This window comes from Miniopterus natalensis, chromosome 5 (assembly GCF_054644295.1).
Source record: "Miniopterus natalensis isolate mMinNat1 chromosome 5, mMinNat1.hap1, whole genome shotgun sequence".
Taxonomy (NCBI): Eukaryota; Metazoa; Chordata; class Mammalia; order Chiroptera; family Miniopteridae; genus Miniopterus; species Miniopterus natalensis.
Window position 1 is genome coordinate 77,629,147 of NC_142085.1, and position 23,900 is coordinate 77,653,046.

The window sequence follows — 23,900 nt, forward strand, 5'->3', positions numbered from 1 at the left end:
TGCCAGAGGCCCTCCGGACTTAGCTTCTGTGTCACCTCATGCCCAAGCCAGCGCAGTTTGAAATTAGATAAACATGTTGGCAATGGTGTGGCAAGCCAGGATTCAACCTTGCTTCGCAATAGGTGTGTTAACTTTACAAAAGTCAACTATTTTTCCTTTTGTAAGGTAAGCCGGGAGTCATCAAGAACACTAAAGCAGCTCCATTAAGTAGAAAGGAGGCGATTCTTTTCCCGACGTAACCACACACTAAATCTTCACAATCTGTCACAGCTTGCTCCATAATTCTAAGCCAGCAGTATTCAAAATAGCACAATAAGGACTGTTAGCAAGATGTGGAAATTTTCTTGAGCAGTCGGAATATATCCCAGTAGCCAGGATGTTTGCTCACCATTAGCTCTAATTTCATTCAATCTGTATTGGCTCACTGATGGCCCCAAAGTGGGCAAATGAACACAAACAGCCTGAGATTCATGACCACTCAGAAAGGCCGTCTTGTCTCACAGTCTTGTGAACTATACATCAGGACAGTCTCTTCCCTAGGGAAGCATCAGTTATCTTTATGACCCTCCTGGAAGCTTCTTCCTTGTAAAGGGAGCAATCGAAGCTCTTGTGTGTAAGGACCTGAATCTATCACCCATACTAGGACTTCAGAACGCAAACAGACATTTCTTTCAGATGTGGAAACGGAGGCCTCAATGCCGAGCGACAAGCTCAGAGTCATATGGTTGGTTAATGGAAGAGCCAAGATCAGAACCCGCTCTGATCCGCTTGTAATACGGCCAGATATTCACATAAACACGGCTATTTTAAGAGGAAAGCAATTTACTCTGTCCTCGTCTGGCACAAAGTAATTACTCACTAAATGCGGCTTGTAACTAATGTTATTATTTTTATTTCACTCCCTCTCTCCATATCGTTAACAATATATTTTATAAGTTTATATGGCTTGTATTCAAATTTTAAAGGAAATACCTTGAAAGGCATGATTTTAGATCTGGAAGATATATTTTTTTTTTTATCTTTATTGATTTCAGAGAGAGGAAAGGAGAGGGAGAGAGAGATAGAAACATCAATGATGAGAGAGTCATTGATCGGCTGCAGCCCACAACATGAGCATATGCCCTGACCGGGAATCGAACCCCGATCGCCTGGATCCTAGGTCAACGCTCAACCGCTGAGCCACGCCCGGCAGGGCTAGAAGAGATCTTGACAGAGTGTCGCATTCAGTTTTCTAAGCACATTGCCCTTACCACAATGACTTCTTTTTTTGGAATAATAACAAAAGAGGTTTTACCAGCTAGATTATGGGATTTAGATAGAAAGGAGTTAGAATAGAAGAAACCTTTTTAAATTTCAGAGAAAAAAACTGAAGACTATTTATTTCTCTCATATATACTAATATACTTGAGATCTATGTGCAAATATGTGAATATTTAAACATATAATTCTTAACAGTATATAAATATTTTGAAAAGTAATTCCGGAGATGAATTAACTTAAGGCAATTAGACAGCATATTTCAACAAATTGTTTTATATTATGGAAAGTTTTACTGAGAAAATATTTTTATTTTTGAAAACCTATATTATGGAAATTTTTACATCAGTCCTTTCTTATTACTAAGATGTTAACATAAAAAAGCGTTCCTTAAAGGGACTAAATTATGCCAGTTGCATCTATAATTTGCTGTACTCCAACCTTGACTATTTAAACTGCTTCCATTTCTGTGTACAAACCTGAGTGGGTTTTTATTACCCTCAAATTAAAGGCTTATTTGGAAAATTTGAGCTAAGACGCACACTTATCCTGCTACTGCCACCTCTTTCCCAATATATTCTCCCAACCTATTGGGAGGGCACGTTTTTAAAACCAAAACTTGTCCTAGCTATTAATTTCAGGTTCTTCACCTGCACCACAAAACATGGAATAAATTGGAAGCAATAACCTTCACTGACTTTTCAAATTTGTTTTACTCCTACCTCCCCTCCTCACCCTTTGGTAACTATATGTGAAGACATCTAAAAAGAAACTGAAAATGAATGGAATTAGGGGCCCAGAAAATTAAATGACTGACTGACTTACTGAATGAAGTGAGTGAATGAACAAATTAATATATGGCTAACGTACTTTACTATCAAATAACAACTATAATCACAACAACTCTAAAAACTAATATTTTTTGAGCATCTTACTATAAGTCTACTATAGTCCCTAGTACTTTTTATGGATAGTTCATGTGCTCAAAAAGTTAATAATGCAGTGTTTAGCCAGTAATTGAGTCACTGTGTTCATGGGTATTAGAACTATAGTCAGTTTTTATTAGGCTAAGACATTCTCCCCTTATGTTGCTAATATTTAGCAATATTTTTCTGGTTAATGCCAACAAAAACAAATTTTACCCTGCAATGCTGCCTAGATAATCCCATATGGAGATTTTTTGTGACATTCACAAGTGGCATGAACACTAGGTGAGTGTTTTTTATCATTTCCTCAGTATTCTTTTAAGGGTAATAAAACATGTAAGATCAAAGTAAGACAGATCTTCAGTGAACTCTAGGTTGGTCACTTTGCTGCTTTTATGTTTTACCCAACAACAGTGAGGCTTTGCTTCAGTGAGTCCTTGTAGATTAATCTTCCTTCCCACTGTGACAGCTTTTTTCTTTCCACAAACAAGCTGTCATGGTAGCTTGCTGCCTTTTGTCTTTCCCCCTGTCATCTTTGAAGTCCTTTGAGTTAGGCTGCAGTGATTCTTACAAGGGTATTTGTTCACTGGTTAATTTTGTGTTGTTTATGTATAAAAGGGCGAGATTTATAAAAATCTCTGTGCTGAACACAAATCTGATTTTTTACGTTCCCATAATTAAAACCTTTTCATTTTCACTACTGCTTTTATTACAATTTTTCATTTTCTTTAGCATGTTTTGCAAAACCCTGCAGAGCCTCATCTCTGCCTGCCTTGCCATCTTTATTTCTTATTTCTCCCCACTTTGCACACTCTGCTGCGGCTAAACTGAACTCTTAAGTTGCTTGAATAATCCATGCTCTCTCACCCGCATCTGCTGACCCTACTGCCTAGAACACATATTTTTCTCCTGTGCCTCCCCTTGTTAGCGGCCCACTTTCATGCTGCATATTTCAGTCTCAGTTCCTTTCCCATCTGTTAGAAATGGTACCATTTCTATGGAATTTAAACCTAGATTATCACACTCATCTGCCTGTTCTGTCCAGCAATTTTCACATTATATTATCACTATCTACTTATTTATCTGTACTTGCAATGATCTATGCTTTCCTAAAATCAGAGATTATATCTTATCTATGACTATATTCCCAGAACCCATTACAGCTCCAGGCACATAGATGCTTAATAAGTACTTATTGAGTGAATGAATGTGGGGGATGGTAAGAGATGGGCTAGAAAGTATGAAGAGGGCAGATATGGAGTACTGTATGTGCCATTCAAAGGAGCTTGTCTTGTTCAATCCCAGAGAAGATTCTGAGTTACAGAAAACATACCTTTAGACTCGCATTTTCATTTTCATAGATGTTTCCCGTCATGATATCGAGAATGAGTTGGAGGTGACAAGACTGTTGGCAGGGAGATTATTTACTAAGCTTTTTGTCCAAGACAGCAAAGGTGAAACCTTAAACTAAGTGCATGGGAATGAGATGAGGGAGTAAATGAAATAACCATGAATAAAATAAGTGTCATAACCCTTGACAAACTACTTGAAATGGTGGGTGAGAGGAAAAGAGAAAGGCTTTTCAGAGTTCTAGCTTGGATGATTCTCATACAACTAACAATTGTGAAATGTATAAAAACAAGTTATTTGAGGATTGGTATTTGGATTGAAGGATCTATGGGATATCCAAGTAGAGATGTAGAGTTGGCATTCATAAGTGTGGATGTGGTGCTCAGTAGAACATGTATGTCATCAGTATTTGGACATAATGAAGGCCTGTGTTGGGATGAGATCACACAGAGAGAATGCGTATAGGGAGAGGAGAGCCCCCAAAGGCATGAGCTTGAATAACACTTGGTTGAAAGGAACATAAACCCATTAAAGTTGGATCAAGTCAAGAAGGGGGACCCGGTCGGCATGGCTCCGTGGTTGAGCATCGACCTATGATCCAGGAGATCCTAGTTCAATTCCCAGTCAGGTCACATGCCCGGATTGTGGGCTAAATCCCCTGGGATCATGTAGGAGGCAGCCAATCAATGACTCTCATCATTAATGTTTCTATCTCTCTTTCCCTCTCCTTTCCTCTCTCTGAAATCAATAAAATATATTAAGAAAAAGAAAAAAAAGAAATGGGATGGTAGGTATAATAAGAGTTCTTGTCATAGGATCCAGAGACTAGCTGCAAAGAACAGCGCCTCCCATTGATTTCTACACATGCAATGTCTAGAATTAAAGTCTTTGTGTTTCCTGAAAGTCTGTTTCCTCTCATCTCTTTGTTCTGTACATTTTTCTCTTGCTCTCTCTCTTTTTTTTGTCTGGCCATCAGTGTCCTTTGCAAGTAGTCAAGGTATCTGCTACCTTTAAATTTATATAATTTCATTATTCTATCATTCACCAATCTCTGAATAAATTATGTGTGTTTCTGACTTCAAATTCTCAAAGAGAGAATGTGACTGAGTAACCAGAGGTCATGGTATAAATATGACTGCAGGAGATGTGGGAGGAGCAGATCTTCTTGGGAGAAGGCGTGTGAATGGAGACTATGAATTGCTTCTGTTGTATGTTGTTATTTAAAGGAGCACTTCTCAGATTTTAATATGATTATAACTCACCAGAGAATAGTGTTAAAATAGATTTTGCGTGATAGGTCTGAGTGATTTTGTATGCTGGCCAGGCTCCCAACAGGTGATGCTGCTGCTGTTGGTCTAAGGACCATACTTGGAACAGCAAAGATTTAAGGACAAGTATAGCAGGGGGGATTCTCAGAGAGGGCAGAGTGCGGGCAGAAGGAGAAAAAAGAGAAGGTAGGAACTATAGGGTAGAGACTAAAAAATTAGGGAGTGTTCATAGGCATTGAATGTCGCAAGGGCGAGAGTGAGATAGAATTGGAAGCATCTTTAGTACAAATGTCCACAATTTTGTGAATTCTTTTCAGTAGTGCTCAGAAGCCTGGGCATCAGACAGCAAGAAGATCCATGGCTGGATTAATACAGAGTTGGAGGGTCACAGCACAGGAATTTGGAAGGGGATAAGAGACTTGAATATCTTAACAGGAAGGTAGAGTGATAGACCAGGCAGTTTAGGTTGTTTCAAACTATGCATTGCCTTTAGATTGTTTTGTTTGTTTTAAATACTGGAGAGAGACTCAATTATTTACTGCTTAAGAGAGAACAGTTTCCCATGAAAATGTGTGTGGGTGTGCACTCACGTGTATTTGTTTTTAATCCTCTTGTAAGGGATGTACATCAATGTAATAAGCTGACTCTAGATGGATTTACAACAGTTCACTTGTTTGGATCTTCCAAAAGTATTACCTTTGCCCTTACATATGGAATGTTCACCTGCTAAGATGATTATGGAAGGACACGACTCAAAGTTTAAACATTAACAGTCTTACAAAAGATAGAAATGTGTTTGAGGGTGTGGTGCATGTGAATTTCTTTGGAGATTCAAAAAATTGTCAAGCTTAAAGATGCCTCATCAAGGAAACGAATTCAACTTCTTGTTAGTTTTCTAGCTACGTCAAGCTTTATTGAAAGGATTGAAGTGGTAGCCTCATATTCATGGTGCTTCCAAAGAACATTTTGAGGTGGAAACATTACAGAGGGAAAACAATTTTCTGGTTAACTCTGGGGAAGCCAGAGTTTTTGGAATAAACTGATATCCTTGATTGGCTGTCAAAAGTCCTAATAGGATATTGGAATGACCAAAGTAATCTCAATCTAGGAGCAACCCTCCAACACGGAGATGCTACTTTTGAGTGCAGAGCTTGGAGAGGAGTGGTGAGAGAGGATGGGAGACTTGCCAAGTCTATCACATTAGCAGAATCACAGACTTGTTGTGAATTGCCAATTCACAGCAGATTGCCTTCAGATTCCTTGCCATCCTGAAATAATCTGCATAGAGCCTGAAAACACTTAAATTTCAGTACTTACTTTGATGAAGTTGTCCAGTTCTGTATATTATCAGTCACTTAATACATTCCAGCATCTAAAGAATTATTTATATTTTACATTACAAAAGAGCTCCATCTGGCAACATTTTACTTGATCTGGGGAATTTGTAATGATTTAGGCATTAGAATTGGCCAAGAATTCTCAACTGCTGACCCTTGGGTTTAATCTTCAGAAACCATCAAGGCTACTAAATATTTTAAAACCTTTTTAAGCAACTAACAGACTTTTCATTCTTTAGAAATTAACATAGTCACATAAATCATTCAAAAAATACTTCAAATAAATGCAAGTTGAACAGGCAACTTAAGTTAAATGTTCTGAAAATGGCTAGTTTTTCCAGTAAATTCATTAGTGGCAGTTTTACAGAAATTCAAATAAAGGACAAGATTTCATTTGAATGCCATTTTTTTTCACCATTTAGCACAGTGCAGGAAAAGCAGTTATTCCATCTACAGATCTGTGTTGAAAGCAGCCAGAATTGATCTCTTGATTGATCCCTTGGGAGCTAAAACTCCTGTTTTTGAAAGATTTTAAAGAACATCATGTTTGATTTACAGAGAAGTACTTGCATCAAAAGTGGATAAGAAATTCAAATATCTGAGATTTTAAAAAATAAGATAATGGTTATTGAATCTATATTTAAATATTGTTTATAAATTAGGATAGGCTTTGGCATGACTGGGAGATTTTCCATTTTAGGTTTGAGTTTCTTTGAAAAATAAAGCTTTGTAGAAGTATGTGTAAGTAAATTATTACCAAACATTCAGAAAGATCTGCAAGAACTGAGGGTGGAATTTATTTTGTTGTTTAAATTACCTGAAAACTTTGCTTTTCTGAATCATAGGTGTGAATATGTTTCAATACCTGTCTTTGAGAACATCTGGAATCAGATGTTTTGAGTTGGGTAGTTTTTAGAAGCTGTGTTAACTCTGGTTATCCAAGGCGTCATTCAGTGGCTGCTTCAGTAGCCGTCTTTTTAAGTAGCCCTGCCTTTAAGAGAGAACAAATCAATTTCTTAATGGACTAGTGTATCGTATAGCAATCGATTAGTTGTGACGTTTGATTTCTCCAAAGGAAAAATCCTAAGCACTATATTTTAGACTTTCTAACAGTCTTTACTAAAATATTTCAAAATTAGCCTCTTAAAACATATTTTTAGGGTGATTGCACTATGTTTACGAGATTGCCCATTGAAAAACATTGCCTCTTAAAACAGTACCCTTGCTATGTCTTTTGATTTTGTTTTTTCTCTTAGAAAGACACTAGACTGGTTTGACTCTCAGTCCTGCTATCAATTAGATGTGTAACTGGGGGAAAATTAGATAATCCATATTCGCCTTATTTGTTTCATTTGAGGATGGAGGCGGAGCTAATTCTCAGGGTTATTAGGGTGTCACATGAGAAAGCCCTTTACTGTGAACCAATCTATAAATATGAACATGAGGATACCATGCTTACTTTAACTGACATTTAATCCAGTTAAGATAATCACTCTTTAGTGGCACTGTCTCTAAATGCTGTCCAGCTACTGTAGGTGAGGATCGAGGATAGGAATGCTTTAAGTGTTGTGTTTTAATGAATATTATGGCCGCCTTATCTTTCTCTTTTCTATCCCAATGAGTGCCTAAGAGAAAAAGAGACGCTACTAAGGTGGGGCGCTAGCTTTCCTCTCTTAAATCATTGATGCGCAGATTTTGTGTTACAGCGATGATTAGTAATAGCCAACACTTACGTAGTGCTAACTGTACCCGTTCAGCTCCCAGGATTTCACAGTTTTGACCCATCTAATCCCCCCAATAACCCTAGGAGACAAGTTCTCCTACCAGTGTAAAGTTGGTGAAACTGAGGCACAGAAAGATGAACTTGTTCAAAAGTACAGTCAGTGTTATCAGTCAAATTGATTTTCCTGTACCTTTCATTAGAGTCTTAGGAAAGAATTTGGCAAAAACAATACACCATGACAAAGGATACCATGAGCATTACTTGAGTCTTGGATATAGGGAATGGCATCTCTTTTTGGATAACTCATGCTGCCTGCAGGCACGTTGGGAATGACACAAAGAGAGTATCTTTTATGTTTCATTCTGTTTTTCTTTTTAATTTTCAGAGCATATTACTGCATGGGTTAGTGTTAATTTACTGGGATTATTTCTCTCTCCTGAGCCGAAGGTGCAGTAACAGGAAGCTAACCTTATCAGAGGGGTCTAGCCATCTCAGTCCGCCTCTAGGAGTGAAAAAATTGAGAGAAAGAGCCCCAGACCCCATCTATAGGGATATTCTAGCGCTCACACACCCTTTATCTTTTTTTTTTTTTTCTTTTTTTTTAAGACTTAGATTTTGCTTGAATTAGGTTCATATACTATACTTAGTCATTTTCAACTTAGGCATTTTCCCATTCATTTAAACTCATTTTTCATCAACTTGGCCAGTTTTATCAAAGGTCTTTTATGCGGCAGGGGTGCTATGGGGAGGAAGGTGGTGAACTGGCCCGTACATGCCTCCTGCTTGCTGAGCTTCGAGCCTAGCAGGAAGCAGACGGTAAGCACGTAGTCTCCCAGGTGGAGGTGACACATGGCGTTTGGCAAACACTTGATGATCATAAATTGTTTTCTCCTGGGTGTCTCTGGGCCTGCACAAGATGTCGGAGCCTTAGGGAGGCAGAGCAGAGGGAGGGCAAGTCAGAGAGAATGGGTGGGGGGCAGAGTTGGCCAGGCAGTGCGTAACACAGCAACAGTGTGTAACACAAAAACAGCGCGTGACACAAGGTGCCACGGGCACAAGAAAAAAGCACAGCTTAATTCGAGCAGCATAACATACACTTCCTTGAATATATCACTGTATATAGAAGAACATTTGCTATGACAACCGTTTTCAGGAAAAGCTATTGCATTTTCATTCTACTCAACTCCATAAAAAAGGGAGGAACACAGTAAATTTATAGTTATTTACCTTATCATGGTGGAAAGTACTTTATTGTTTGAAAATTTATGTGTCAGTTTTATGTCAATTACTTTGTCCAGAATGTTGGATAAATGAGATAACTGCCTACATTTCTATAAATATTTAAAAGCAGTATGAATAGTAATTGCAAAAGCATTACTAATGGGAAGACAGTAGACCTTGGTTTCTGATTCTTCCTGGTAGCCAGAGCCCGGATAAGTCATAACTGAGAAATAATTGATTGCTTTACTTTTCCTCTACCTCCTATTACCATTTGGGTTCAAAACTGAAATGTAAGAATCAATTAGAGACTTTATCTTCACTGTTCATTGGTATATACTAACTATTTACAATAGTACCTGGCGTATAACAGGCACTCAGTATTACTGAATGAATGTATAAATGAGATAATCATATAAGCATATAATTACAAAATGTGATAAGCAAATGCGATAAATGAAAGTACTTTCAAAACTATAAATATCCCACACATGCAAGGTGATGCTATTTATTTGAATTTTAGAAAATTATAATCTTCCAGAAGATAACCTGTTTATTTTTTTTGTTTTGGTTGCTTTCTCTTTTTAAAAAAATTTCAATTACAGCTGGCATTCAGTATTATCTTATATTAGTTTCAGGTGTACAGCATAGTAGGTAGACGTCTATATAATTTATGAAGTGATATCCCTGATAATTCTGGTACCCACCTGGCCCCATACGTAGTTATTACAATGTTATTGACTATATTCCCTATACTGCATTTTACATCCCTGTGACTATTCTGTAACTACCAATCTGTACTTCTTACTCTCTTTACCTTTGTCACGGAGCCCCCCAACCCCCTCCCATCTGGCCACCCTCATTTTATTCTCTGTATTCTGTTTTGTTTGTTTATTTTGCTTTAGGTTCCACATATAAGTGAAATCATATGGCATCTGTCTTTCTCTGTCTGACTTATTTCACTTAGCATAATACCCTCTAGATCCATTCATGTCACAAATAATGATTCCATCCTTTTTTGTGGCTGAGTAATATTCCATTGTGTATATATATATACCACATCTTCTTTATGCAATCGTCGACTGATGGGGAAAAGGGCACTCTGGCTACCTTTTGGTGGGAATGCAAATTGGTGTAGTTGCTATGGAAGACAGTATGAATGTTCCTCGAAAAGTTAAAAATGGAACTACCTTATGACCCAGTGATTCCACTTCTGGTTGCTTTCTCTCTGAAGATTTGCTTCCTAAGTGTTTCTCTTCCTTTATATCCATGGTTTGTAATACTGAATTCTACCTTTATGGTTCTATGACCCCCTCGAAGCCAGTTCAGTTGCTCTCTAGAATAGAGATTCTTAACTAAGGTCAGTGAAGCTTTGCGAAATCTGTGTTTGCCTCCTGAGGCCTCATGCACTCCTCAAAATGTAGGCCAAGTGTAGTGTTCCCTGTGCATTTTACTGGAAAGAGTTCCCTTAACTTTCATTAGATTCTCAGAGTACATGACCCACTCTCCCAAGTTTAAGAATAACTGTTCTAAAATATGTATTTTTCTTTTACTTTTTCTTGCTTTATTGGTACTTCTTTTTCCCTGAGACAGTTTCCTTGTCCTCTTCATGTTCACGAATGTATTTTGCTGTTTTGCCGTGTTTGTCCCCAGTATGTGGGATTCTTGGAGTATTGTTCGCCTCTGATCCCAGCCCTTCTCTCTTGTCTCTCTTGCCTGGCCAGCAGTGTGGGGATGTGCCAACTGCAGGATGGTGCTGTCCAGCCCTTCGGGCACCTTCACGTCCCCGTGCTACCCGAATGACTACCCCAACAGCCAGGCCTGCATGTGGACCCTCCGTGCCCCCACGGGCTACATCATCCAGATAACATTCAATGACTTCGACATTGAAGAAGCCCCCAATTGCATTTACGACTCACTGTCCCTGGATAACGGAGAGAGCCAAACGAAGTTTTGTGGAGCAACTGCCAAAGGCCTATCGTTCAACTCAAGTGCGAATGAGATGCTTGTGTCCTTTTCAAGTGACTTTAGCATCCAGAAGAAAGGTTTCAATGCCAGCTACATCAGAGGTATGTAAACCAGAGGCGGTGCCAACCTTCTGCTTTCATTTAACATGGTCTACAATAAACACAGGGCCAGGAGGCAGACTTAGGCTCTTTTATGTGAACGTGAATGATTGGGATTAGAATTGGAGGGCAAGAAGTTGTTAATATTCCCTGAGTATTCTCATTAGCAATGTATAGCTACCAGATCCAAAAAATCTGATTACAGTAGAGCCGAGTTCTTTTATATTGTTTATATGCAGAACATTTAAAGGCTGCTTGGAAGACACTAGATTTTCCACAGCTAATAATTAAAATCTGTAATTTTAACATCTCTCCACTGAATGTCTAAAACATTCCTATTTAGAATCATTTTCTTTCTGGCTTTTAAGATACTGCCCTTTTAAGGAGTTATGCTAGGGGACAAATATAGAATATTAGCATATAAATTAAAACTTTAAAAGAGTTATTTATTACTTAAGCTAATAAGCAACATACCCTGAGGAAAATCTCTTGAAAAAATGGCAATTGAAGGAAAGATGATATATTTTTATCAAATATATTTCCCAGATTATGGCATATCTTAGCATTTAAATAATTCTATTCTTTCTAAAACCTGCCTTTGCTTAAGGAAAACACAACCTTCAGAATTATAAGATGTAGTTATATATTTTCTTCTCTTGAGCTTCTTAAGTAGATGTCATGTATCAAGAAAAGAAACAAGAAAGGCATCGCAATGAAAATGACTCTCATTATTATAAATTGTGTTTTTGGTGACAAGTTTATTTACTGTTTGTAATCGACATTAGATATATGTGTGGTTAATTGAAACACATGCTTTAATTTTTCAAATAATGTTTTAAAAATGATAAAATGTAGAAAATTTGAAAATAGAAAAGAAGGAAATTAGAATGATCTATTTATATACTCCCAGCCATAACCACTAATAAAATGTTGATGGACATGTTTGCTTCTAGACTTTTTATTTTAACAATGTGTGTAGAACACTGGGTTCATACTGCATAAGATCTCTTTGGGTTAATAGACATGTAAACTGTTTTATATTTAAAAAGTAGACTAAAATCCATAATTCTATCAAAGTCCATCATGGATGTTTAACTAGAATATTTATATTGAAATGATGTTTTTACCATAGACTTATTTTTGGTATATATTAAAATATATTCAAAGTGCCATTCATATGAAACAAGTATTAAAATAGTTTTTTGAGGAGAGCTGCTTCTCTCTCAAATCAGTTCATGATGATTCACAATGTCTATTATATTAGCATAAGGCTAAATCCATTGTATTATTTAATCATTTCACATATGTCACAGAAGAACTAGGTTAATGTATGTTTATTTTGAATTTATTATGCATATAATAATAGTAATCTATGTTAGTAATCAGTGCTAGCTATGGATTGACTATGGCACAAGCACTGCCCTAGTGCTTTGCAGGTATTAACTGACTTAATTCCTGTTGACCACCTGTGTGATCGGTGCCTTCGCCTGCATTTTGCAGATGAAGAGGCCGGGTAGAGCAGAGTGAGTAGCATGTCCAAGGTCACAGAGCACAGAGGAGGAGCTGGGGTGGGCCCTCCATCATCTGCCCTTTGAACCCCTCTCCTTACTATCCCTCACACACTAGCTCAAATGTGAAGGAAACAGAGCTTCAGATTCCATTTTTGTTTGTTGTTTTACTAGACTCCCTCTCCTCAAAAGAATTGTTTTTGCCTTCATTCCTGAAATACCCTTGTGATGGGGAACATAAGTAGGATATAGGGTGTCAGAAGGGGAGAAAGACAATTGTTAACGGAAAATGGAACTATTAGTTATTATATTTAGAACTTATTTGAAACTAACATATTTTTGAAAGTCTTAAGTATGAATAGAGCTTTCCTAAAACAAGTAGTTTTTTAATTATGTGGTTTTGGGGGTTTTTTTTCAGTTCAGGGATAACAAGAAATACTTGTTATTAACGTGGCTGTCTGTACCTCAAAGGTTTAGGTGTGAGGTCCAACCATGATTAGGGTTTAAATGGGTAGGATTTCTTCTTGCTATTATGATGATTGGTATAAGGTAATGGGTTGGTGACGGAGGGTAGATGGACAGTGAAAAGGCGAGTGATGGGGCAAAAGTCTCTCTGTGGAGTGGTGGAGGGGTTGGGTGTATCAGACATTTTGCATCTCACTCAGTCCATAGCTGAAGCTAACATGTTTTATCTGTTGTTATGTTTCGTCCTAGTTGCTGTGTCCTTAAGGAATCAGAAGGTCATTTTACCCCAGACACTAGATGCGTACCAGGTATCTGTTGCAAAAAGTGTCTCTATTCCGGAGCTCAACGCTTTCACGCTCTGTTTTGAAGCAACCAAAGTTGGCAAGGAAGATGGTGAATGGGTGGCTTTCTCCTACTCAAATGCCTCCTCTGCACAATTACTCAGTTTTGGAAAGGCCAAGAGTGGCTACTTTCTAGCTCTATCTGGCTCAAAATGCTTACTGAACAGCGTGTTACCTGCAAAGGATAAAGAAGACATTTTCACAGAAAGCTTTGAGCAGCTCTGCATCGTTTGGAATAATTCTTTGGGCTCTGTTGGTGTGAATTTCAAAAGAAATTACGAAGCAGTTCCATGCAATTCTACCATTAACAAAGTTATTTCTGGGAATGGGAAATTGTTGTTGGGCTCCAATCAAAATGAAATCGCCTCTCTAAAAGGGGACATTTATAACTTTCGACTTTGGAATTTTACCATGAATTCCAAACTCCTCTCCAACCTCAGCTGTAATGTGAAAGGGAATGTGGTCGACTGGCAAAATGACTTTTGGAATATCCCAGCCCTAGCTCTGAAGGCTGAAAGCAACCTAAGCTGTGGTAAGTCTCTGGCGTATTAACTCTGTTTTTAAAGCATTGCTCTATGAGTATGTTTGTCAACAAAAAATGTGCATACATATACATATACACATATGTAATTACATTACACACATATGTGTGTATAATAAATACACATGCATGTGTGTATGTATATATACATATATACAGTTAGCATTAATGAGCTCTTTAATTTTTAAAATGTTATCTGCTCAGCTATTCATAGTATACATTTGGTGACAAGCCATGTTTTTTCAATCAAAACTTTTGGTCCTACCATTTTTAAGTTTTTTTATATCACAAAAGATTACACAGTTTATCACTAACAAGCAATAGTTATAATTATCATGTCTCAAATAGAAATGTTAACACCAGGCCTGAAATAAAAGAAATTAATGTTACTGTTTTTAATCACATAGATGATACAGACAAAGCTGACTTCTATCATCCTGGTATGAAATTTACATTACATTATTTAACTAAACAACCACCACCTAGAAACATGGTCTTTACTCAGTCAATATTAAATAGTACAACTCTCCATTTAAGGAAAATCTTAGATAATCAGAAATTATCATTGTCTTCTTTGAACTTTGTTCTCTTTATTTGAAAATGGGCTTTGTCATTTGTTTCAAATACTCTTCAAATACTTTAATGAGATATAACTCTCATTAAAGGAGAGAAGGGGCCTCATATTAAAAAGTAATTTGCAAGTGGCCTTAGAAGGGAGTCTATCAGAAATTTGTTCCCAATACTTTCAACAAAATAGGGCCCATTGTGAAGGCCTGAGGCCACCTCCCCGGTTTCCGTGACCTGTGCTTGCCCTGCCGGCCCGAGGAACTCCTGTCACCTGCCCCTCTGTGTGGGTAACCCATCTCTCCGTGTGGTCATAGCGCTCCTGCAGAGGCCGGGAGGCTATTAAGTGATGTCACTGGGGAGTCATTTCCTTGTGGGTTGTTGGAAAGAGGGTAAACCACGACCCTGTTCCAGAAGGAGACTGTGGAGCTTTGTCCGAGCTAACGGTGCCCCCCAGCTGCTCTCAGAGCGCCTTCAGGGATTCCCGAGGCCCTTCCACTCGGTGAGGAAACTGAGAAGGGCCAGTGTGTGCGCTGTGGGGCGGCGGGCGGGGAGGGCCGTGGCCCACTCCTAGAGCCGTAGCTAGGGGCCTGCTGCCACCGTCGCCTCGGTCATTGTAAAAGCCATAATATAAACCATTTAACATTTGTCTTTTTGTGGAGTAGTATTTGAGGACTCTGGCAACCAAAACAAAACAAGCAAACAAACAAAAAAGAAAAAGAGAAAGAAAAGAAAATAATTTGGCTAGGTATATTGGTAATTGCTAACACTTAATTTATACTTAAATTAATACATATATTATGTTCTAGGTACTGTTTTAAGTCCTTTACACATGTAAACTAATTTTCTACATTGATCGCACAATGTGGGTTTTATTGTTAACCTCATTTTGCGGAAGAGAAATCTGAGGCCCAAAGAGATTAAGGAATTTAACCAATGTCACTTCATTAATAACTGGCCAAGCCAGGAATTGAACCCAAAAAGCTTGGTTTTAGACCCACACATTCTTAACCAGCATCAATTATACTGTCCTTCTGAACAGCAGGTCAAGAAAATGGGACTCAGTACTAGAGTAGGGGAGCTAATTCTTACCCAGGTGAGAACTGCGCAGGTCTCAGAGCCATCTCTTCTGGCCAGAGTGCCTTCTGTGGGAAGACACTAGTTTTCTAGGGTGTTAACACGGTATTTGTTTTAAACAAAAATAATAAGATTCTTTCCTGCAATGCTTCTTAGATGCTTTAATAAAATAAAATGTGTACAAAAATCCTTAAATTTCTCTAAGAAATTCTGTAGACCAGGGATTGACAAAGTAGGAGGGCTTATGGCAGGCCATATGTTTTTGTCAAGTTTTATTGGAACACAGCCATGCCCCTGAGTTTTATTTTTATTGTTTTTTAAACAATGTGTCTTTAAAACTCCTTTCCCAAGCCTTAAGACTACCAGAATACACCAGATACACGCTCATGTAGCATAGTCATCTATACATTTCCAAAATGATTTCATTCAAAGGAGTGGCACAAGCTTACCTAATCAGTGATGAGAATTTACTTTAATTTTTGTAGTGGTCTTCTTGACATTCCAAGATGACACTAAACACCCACATTTCATAGATTCAGATATCCTGGACTGAGTTTCAGGAATCATAACAGGAGAGGGAGAGGGAGTTTCCTGCCGTTTAATCATCAGCTTTGGGAGCTGAAGAACCAAGTCACTTATTAACTGACAGGAAATACCTGTGACACAGATTATATCTAAGTTTATTAGCTCAGTAAAACTTCAAGAATTGAATAAAAGTATGCTCTATTAACATTTTAACCTTCCCTTTTCCCCACAATGTAGTGGCTTGCTGTTTATGGTACTTGTAATTTCCAGAAACTAATAAGTACAGTAACCAATGGGAAAACAGAATTTCATGCCTAACGAACATTCCATTGGCCTGACGATGTCTGTTAAGTAGGAACTTTTATTTCAGAATCAACTTGTGATGGAAAACAAGTAGATTTTTTCTAAAGGTCTATGGCTAAGTAAAGTTGTCATATGAAAATAAGATAGTAGAACAGAACTAACTACGTTTAAATGTCTTGTCATTTGTTTCAAATATGAAATAGTCTAGCCTTAATAAAATCAATAAATGTTTCAACAGTTTCAGGATTGGACTTTTTAGTTTTCCTAAACTATTTTGAGCATACTTGGGGAATATACCTTACTTAAGAAATTTTCAACAGGTTTTCTTAAAAACGTGGTTAATCTTGTCAGTCTTTTTCAGAAAGAAATGCTTTATTTAGCAGCACTTCTTTTTATGTTATAGCATCATTTTCTTTCTTAGAACAATTTCTGTTAAACATACTCAGTTTTATGACCTCCGTGGATAAAGAATTTTCTTCGCTGACTCTTTAATTATAGGTGCAAGTCTTTGCCTGTGTTATGATTCAACTTTGAATGCTGGCTAGTGTTCATCAATTCTCGCAAAGAACAGACAGTGCCTTCTCTACCAGTTTTATTTATTTTACTGCTGACTGTTCTTTCCTGAGGTGTATAACTCAATGAATAGTCTAAGTTCAAACAAATCACATTTATTTAACTAGCATTAATAAGCACTTCCATTTATTAGCCACTGTGGTTAGAGATAAGATATAATTCATAAGTACCCAACTTTGTTGTCATTCTTTTCTAGAAATGTTTGGATTTGTACCAACTTTTGTTTTCACTGTAAAATTTTGCACTTAATTACTGAGGCGTCATCACCTCTTGGATTCCTACCCTTTCATTTTCAATTTATTTCTGTTTTTCATGGCCCTAAAACTCTGGTTCACTATTGGCTCCTTCCTTTTATCCCTAACAGATTTTTGACTAGCATTTTTAGGTTACTAAATTATATATAAATAATAAAGATAAAATCACTTTATCATTACAAAGGACTTTGTTATTTGCAGATGCTTAAACTCTATGAGCATAAATGACTCTCAGAGATAATTTTATTTGAAAACTATTTATTTATGGAAAAATTATAAAATTCAGCTTAGTACAGCTGCAAAGAAAGAATTGAAAGGAATTATTTTTCCCCCACTGTAACTCATGCTAAGGGTTCATTGCTGTCTACTGTGATTTGGATGATCATTAACTAGGCTATGAAATGAGTTGTTGGCTACACATCAATCATTTTCACCACGACTCGTGTAAGTAAATAGTGACTCCTTTCAATAGCATAATTTTGGAAGAACAGATAGAAAAGAAAGATTTCCAGCTTCTCATCAACTGCCCATTTTCAGTGATTACATTTTTTCCAAGAAATTTGGCTCTAAATTTTGCAGTTAGTGTTAAGTAAATATCTTTAAACACCTTTGTGGTTTCTATGAAAATCAGTGAGCATAAATAAGTTACATTCTGAGAACAATTCCTTGATGATAAACAAACACATTGCCCTTATCCAGGAGGGAGAGCTATCTCGCCTTGCTTAACCATCCCCTGGTTTGTAAATCTGTTGGCCTAGGAAAATTGATAGAATAGTGACTTTTTATGCAGATAGGCTGAGCATGGAACTAGATAGAAAAAAAATTTGCATGTACTTTTTATATTTCTTGTATTTATATAATTTGGTGTTTTTGTAATGCAAGATTTTATTTATCAATATAATTTCCCTCTAATAAGACTCATCACTTGTATTTACACTGTTTCCCCCCAAAATTATCAAATTTAATACCTATTGTTATATCAACTCATCATAAAATAGTGTGTACTGGGTATTTATAAAGCAATGTCCATTTGCTAAATTAAGTGCCTAGAAGGAACAACTGACAGCTTAAACACCGAGAAGTCAATGTTACGATTTCCCATGAAGAGGTTGTCACTTACTGAAATTTACACTTGTTCCTATACAATGACACTGATAAAATGTAAAAGAAAATTGTCAAGTGTCTTACTGTAAATCACAACTCTTCTGGTTTTCTTTCCTGATTCCCACCTCTAAGCTCTGTAATACACTGCACTGGAAATGTAGTTAGCCATGAAACCTCTTTCCCACAACAATGTCCCCTTATCTCCCTTTGTCCCCCAGAGATACTGTATCAGGGCCAGAAGTGGCCGAGGGAGCCTTTGACTGCCAACATTGTGTGTAACTTGAGAGGAGCAGGAACTCCATCCAAGGGTCTCCTCTCTTGCCTGTTACAGTGGCTGAGATTTTCTCACTCATTTTGAGTTTTGAAGGCTTTTTAGTTTTTAGAAGTCCCTTACTAACATATAAGTACCTTAAGGAGAAATGAGGTCCTGCAAGAAGAGGACAGAAGTTAAGCCTGATGAGAAAGATTAATGGACAGAAAACTTTCAAGATAAAATTCTACCTCACTTCTGCCTGAGGCTGACCTCAGCTTCTGCCTCCTCAAATACTCTTTTTCCATAGCACACTTGTCCAAGCTTTCAGTCTTGAAAACTCCCCCTCCCTATCTCTGCTTCCTTTCATAGCCAAGCTTCCTCTTTTTGCAGTCACCCCTCAATCAAACGCTGGCAGTCTAGAGTTCATCGTTCCCACGCTCCTGACACAAATGTCTGTAGAGCTGCTACCAAAATGCAGTGCAGAGTTTAAGGTCTCAGTCTTTATCATTCTTGACCTTTCTGGTGCACTTGTTATTGCCACAACCTCCATGAAACTTTCTTCACTTTAATTCTGAAAAAAACACCTCCTACAGGAGCTATTTTTACCTTCTCAAATCTATAATTCTTTTTAAAAAATCTGATCCTTAAATATAGGAATATCTCTGGTGACATCCCTTTCTCCTCTCAGGTCTTCACTGTAGCTGCAGTCATCCCAGACCCAGCATTAGCTTCTTTGCGTTTTGCTGAGACCTCTTACAAGCCATGCGCACCTGCCATGTATGAGATGTCTCACGGGCACCTCAGTTTCCATCACTGGACTGACGAGTTAGCCCACGTCGCCTAAGTTTGCTCCTCTTCCCGCATCTCCTATCTCCTTTTATGAGATTATTTATGTACCAATTTCTCCAGCTGGGAACTGGCAACATGTTGTCTTCTCTTTCCCTGTTCCCAAAAGTCACTGACTCCCATACATTCTGTCTTCAAATGTCTTGTATCTGTCTCTTTCTGTCCATTGCCATTTTACTCATGATACCAAGTTTAAATGATTAGTATTATTAGTGCTTCTTGTATCTCCCTTCATTTAATTGGTTATGGAGCCTCCTAGACGTTTTCAAACATAAATCTAACTTTCTCACCTAGTTCCCTTTCATTTTTTCCCATTTCCTTTAAGAAAGAGTTCAAGATGTGAGCAGTTATTCATAATCCATTCAGTAATTCGTTCAGTAAAGCTTGAGCACCACCTGCTAGGTGGGTGGGATACACCATCCTTAGAAAGACAGAGGCTCTGCACTTGTGGTGCCTACCTTCTCCAGGGTCCTTATCCATTACCTATGTATCTGATCATTCCTACCAATTTTCTACAGATATCCAGTAATGCTATGTCACTTGAGCACCCAGATCTTTTCACTGCCTTCTTGGTATATGCTTCAGTAATTCTGTCTGCTAGAAATGTCCATCTCTAGTCTCTTATCCCATGATCAGTACAGTGATGACTCATCTTCGTCATAGTTCTTCTTTGTAGTGGATTGCACCCTTCTCCCTTCTCACCAAACTGCTGGTCATGCCCTCCTCTGGGCTACTAAACACCCCCCATCACTCAGAGGACTATGAAGCCGTTTCCCATGTGTGCCTCTCTGAGAGCAGTGACCTGATCTCAAAGTATTATTCTAGCCTCTGAGCCTCATACACTGTAAACAGTCAGTGAATTTTTATTGAATGAACATGTAAAGGTCTGCAATGAGAGCTTTGTACCAGACTTGCCTATAGGGTTGGGCCTTTCTTAGGCAACATGATTCCTTCCTCAGGCCAGCTGCCTGAGGCGATCAGGAATGAAGGAGCCGGGACTCCTAAGATGCTAGTAAACTGGGGGTGCCTCGTGTTTTGCACACATTTACCTGGACACCTGTTAGCTCATCTTTCTGTACCTGCTCTACCCACAGGTACTATTCCCACAGGAAAGTTTAGAAAATATTTAAACATTTGAATGGGGTTACTGTTGTAGAAATGTCCTTTAAAAATTGAATGTGTGTTTATGTGTGTGTATTTGTTCTTATTCTCTCTTTATTCATAGTGCAATATGCTTACTGAAAAGTTTCACCCATCTTCCCTCACCTCAGCCTGTTCATAAAAGTCTGTTAGTTGTCAGAGGGAAGTTTAGTGCAACAGAGAAAACCCACTGCCCCTGCTAGAAAATCAAATGTGTTTCCTACTGAGGATGAGTCAGTAAAAGCTTGAAATAAAAAGACCAGAGACCAACCTGAAATTACAGAAACACATTTCTGGAATTGCAAGTAGTTCCTAGTGCCTAGGAACTGAAAATGTGCGTTTTATGAGTACTCATAGCCAAGTTTACTTTTGAAACTTATCTTTGATGTTTATATTATTTCATCTGTACAAATTTCCACCAGAGCTGTATAATTTATTATGTGAAAAAGCCCTGAACTTTTTACACAACTTTTCTTTCATGTGTGGATGGCCAATAAACTGAGTTAAAGATTTTGAGGGATATTTCAATAACCTGATTTTACATTTGCAGAAATTAAGACACAAAGAATTTAAAAGACTTTCTTAATGTTGGAGTATTACTGGTGGACACTTCTAGGGCTGCTCCTAGTATACCAAACATATGACTCATGATTTTCTTTCTGGATAATATTAAATCTTAAGTACAACTTATATAATCCTTTGTGTTAATCAAGGTTCCTACCTGATCCCGCTCCCAGCAGCAGAACTAGCCAACTGTGCAGATTTGGGGACCCTCTGCCAAGGTAGGGAGCCAGCGTCGTCCTCTGGAGTCTCTCTGTTTTCTGCTTGCTATTTTGGATAATGTAGTTTTTATTGTTTTGATTTGTATCTTAATTTTCTCTTGGAAAGCCAGAAACCAGCAAAACAGAAGAATTTCTGGATGTGTTTTAGTTGCGTGGGTGCACAGTGCGTACAGTGTGGAGAAAGAATGCATTCACAGACTGGATGACCACATTTCCATAAAGCACTGAGTTTTTTAGATGTGAATAATTATATGTTATTAACCAAGGGTTGATTTCACTTTTTCCCCCTATGTCTTCTCAAGAAGATTGCAAAGGTCCAGTGTAAATACATCCATACAGTGTTTTGAAAAAGTGTTCATGTCTAAAATTCAAGGGGAAAAAATTAAGTTGAATATTCAGTTAAGCTTAAGATAAGACCATAGGCAGTTTATGAGGTGCAATATAACTTAAATATTAAGATAAAAATAATTATACTAAACTAATGTTAATGTAATTTTATTAATTATTATAATGCATAATGATTATATTATGGTCAGCATTCTAATGACATATTATGGACTAAACAGTTGCATGCTAAATAATATGTAATTAAATTCCTATAAGTTTTAAAATAATAATATATTTTACTTTAATTTTATTATTGCTGTTCCTAATTTCCCATGACCCTTTTCATCCATTTATTCAATTAAATGCTTCTTTGTGAAGTAGCATGTTCTATGTACCACATTAAGAATCATGATCATGTCTTTTGTAAAAGCTGGATCTCTTATTAGGAGGAACATAGCGTGAAAGTAATGGTTAGAAGTGGGACTAAATGAACAGAAGCTGAAGATGTCTTCTGTGGTTTCAGCAGGGCTGTGATTCATTATTATCTTGTTTCCTTTCTGAAACATTATTTTATTATCAATGAATACCTTATGAAAATAAAAGAATTAAGTAGTTTCCATGAGCTCAGTGTACTTTAAAAGTAATTATATGACACAGAAAAAGAAACACATTTTGCCTAGTTCAAGATCTAAAGGTCTGTAAAATTTATTTATTTTTTGTCTTAATCTGAGATACCTATAGTACTGATTTCTTGGATCACAGGACCAGATGCCCAGCTATTTTTACACCTGTGTCCTAAATGACCCAAAACTCATTTTCCTGTTTATTGATGTATTTTGCATTAAGATAAATATAACTGTTCGTAATTTTTTTAAAAAGACTTCAAAATGAACCCCCATTCTTAAGTATTAAATATCACTTTGGAATAGAAAATTTTTCAGTTCAGAAGGGATACTTTTTTAAAGTAATAATGCATATTTTGAAACAAGGAATTCAGAATTTTCTAAAGACCTTTTAGGAGGTAATTCTTTGTGTAAACACATTTAAATGTTTTAAATTTAGGAAATTTTAAAAAATTGAGACACCTAACAAATGGTTATTGTACATCTTAATGTACATTTAATACAAATATACTCCTAGGATAAACTAAAGAAATATTATATGTATAGTGTTTTAGCTACTTATACAGGATGAAGGAAATGTAGGTTTACACTGGTTTGTATGGAAAAAGACATGCAGGTTATTTTTATTACAATAGATTTATTAACTCTGTGTTTCGTGTATTCACAACTCTAAACCTACTTCTGCCCCACCTGGTATATCTCCTTCAGAATGCCTTAGAAAAATATTTTCAAAGCATTACATGAGGATTTAATCTTTGAGAGTTTTAATGATATCAGAAGCATATCTCTGACATAATGCTGTGAAATGTCTCCCCCATAAAATTTGTCCTTATGAAATCCATTTTGCCCATCACTTTAGTAAAGTTATTGGGATCTGTAGATGATTGATTTAGTCTATACATTTTATTCTTTCGTTTTACTTTAAATTCATCTTCTCAAGGAGAAATTCGTTTTCCTCTGAGATTTTGTTCCTCCCTTCTCAGTAAATCAGGAAGACCGACTTAGTTTAGATAATTTTCAAGCTGATGGATGTGGTATAGACTGCCTTCTCTAACCTTTTCCTTGTACAAATTCAGGAAACTGAGTTCTGCAGGGGTAGTTACTCACAGTGTGGTTGTCAGCCTGTTCATGGCAGACCTAGGCCTGGAGTCTAAATGCCCTTGCTCCATTCTCTTCGTGCCAGGTCCAGATCGTGCAATATGGTACCAAAGGACATGCGAACTGATTCTTAATGTGCCATAGAAAGCATTGCTTCATTTTATGCATAATAACCTGTAGTCTGATGCAATTAGTGGCAAGAAATAGTTTCCCTTTCTTCTCCATATATTGTCATGAATTAATTATGGGTTGCTCATCCATATTAACTGCCATATGCTCCTTGCAAAATTACATCTTTCTCATCTTTATTAGCAGCTACTGTAAGTTCTCCTAGTACTACACCACCTACTGTCACCACTAACATGCCTGTTACTAACAGAATCGCTAAACAAAGCAATGGTAAGAAACTATTACCTTTTATATTGTAGTAT

The 23,900-nt window shown here is 37.2% G+C and overlaps 1 protein-coding gene across 4 annotated transcripts in view; it reads left to right on the forward strand.

The window, feature by feature from the left end:
* The window catches only part of ADGRG6 (adhesion G protein-coupled receptor G6), a 129,995-nt gene that overhangs the window by 52,401 nt on the left and 53,694 nt on the right, over positions 1-23,900 (forward strand). For 2 of the 4 annotated variants that reach the window (XM_087817656.1, XM_087817658.1), the window contains exons 3-5: positions 10,804-11,148; positions 13,368-13,991; positions 21,353-21,421. In XM_087817656.1, coding sequence (XP_087673782.1) covers positions 10,804-11,148; positions 13,368-13,991; positions 21,353-21,421 — 1,038 coding nt within the window. Of the gene's footprint in view, positions 1-10,803; positions 11,149-13,367; positions 13,992-21,352; positions 21,422-23,781; positions 23,869-23,900 lie in introns of all 4 variants that reach the window. The other 2 variants (XM_087817659.1, XM_087817657.1) reach the window with 2 other exon arrangements.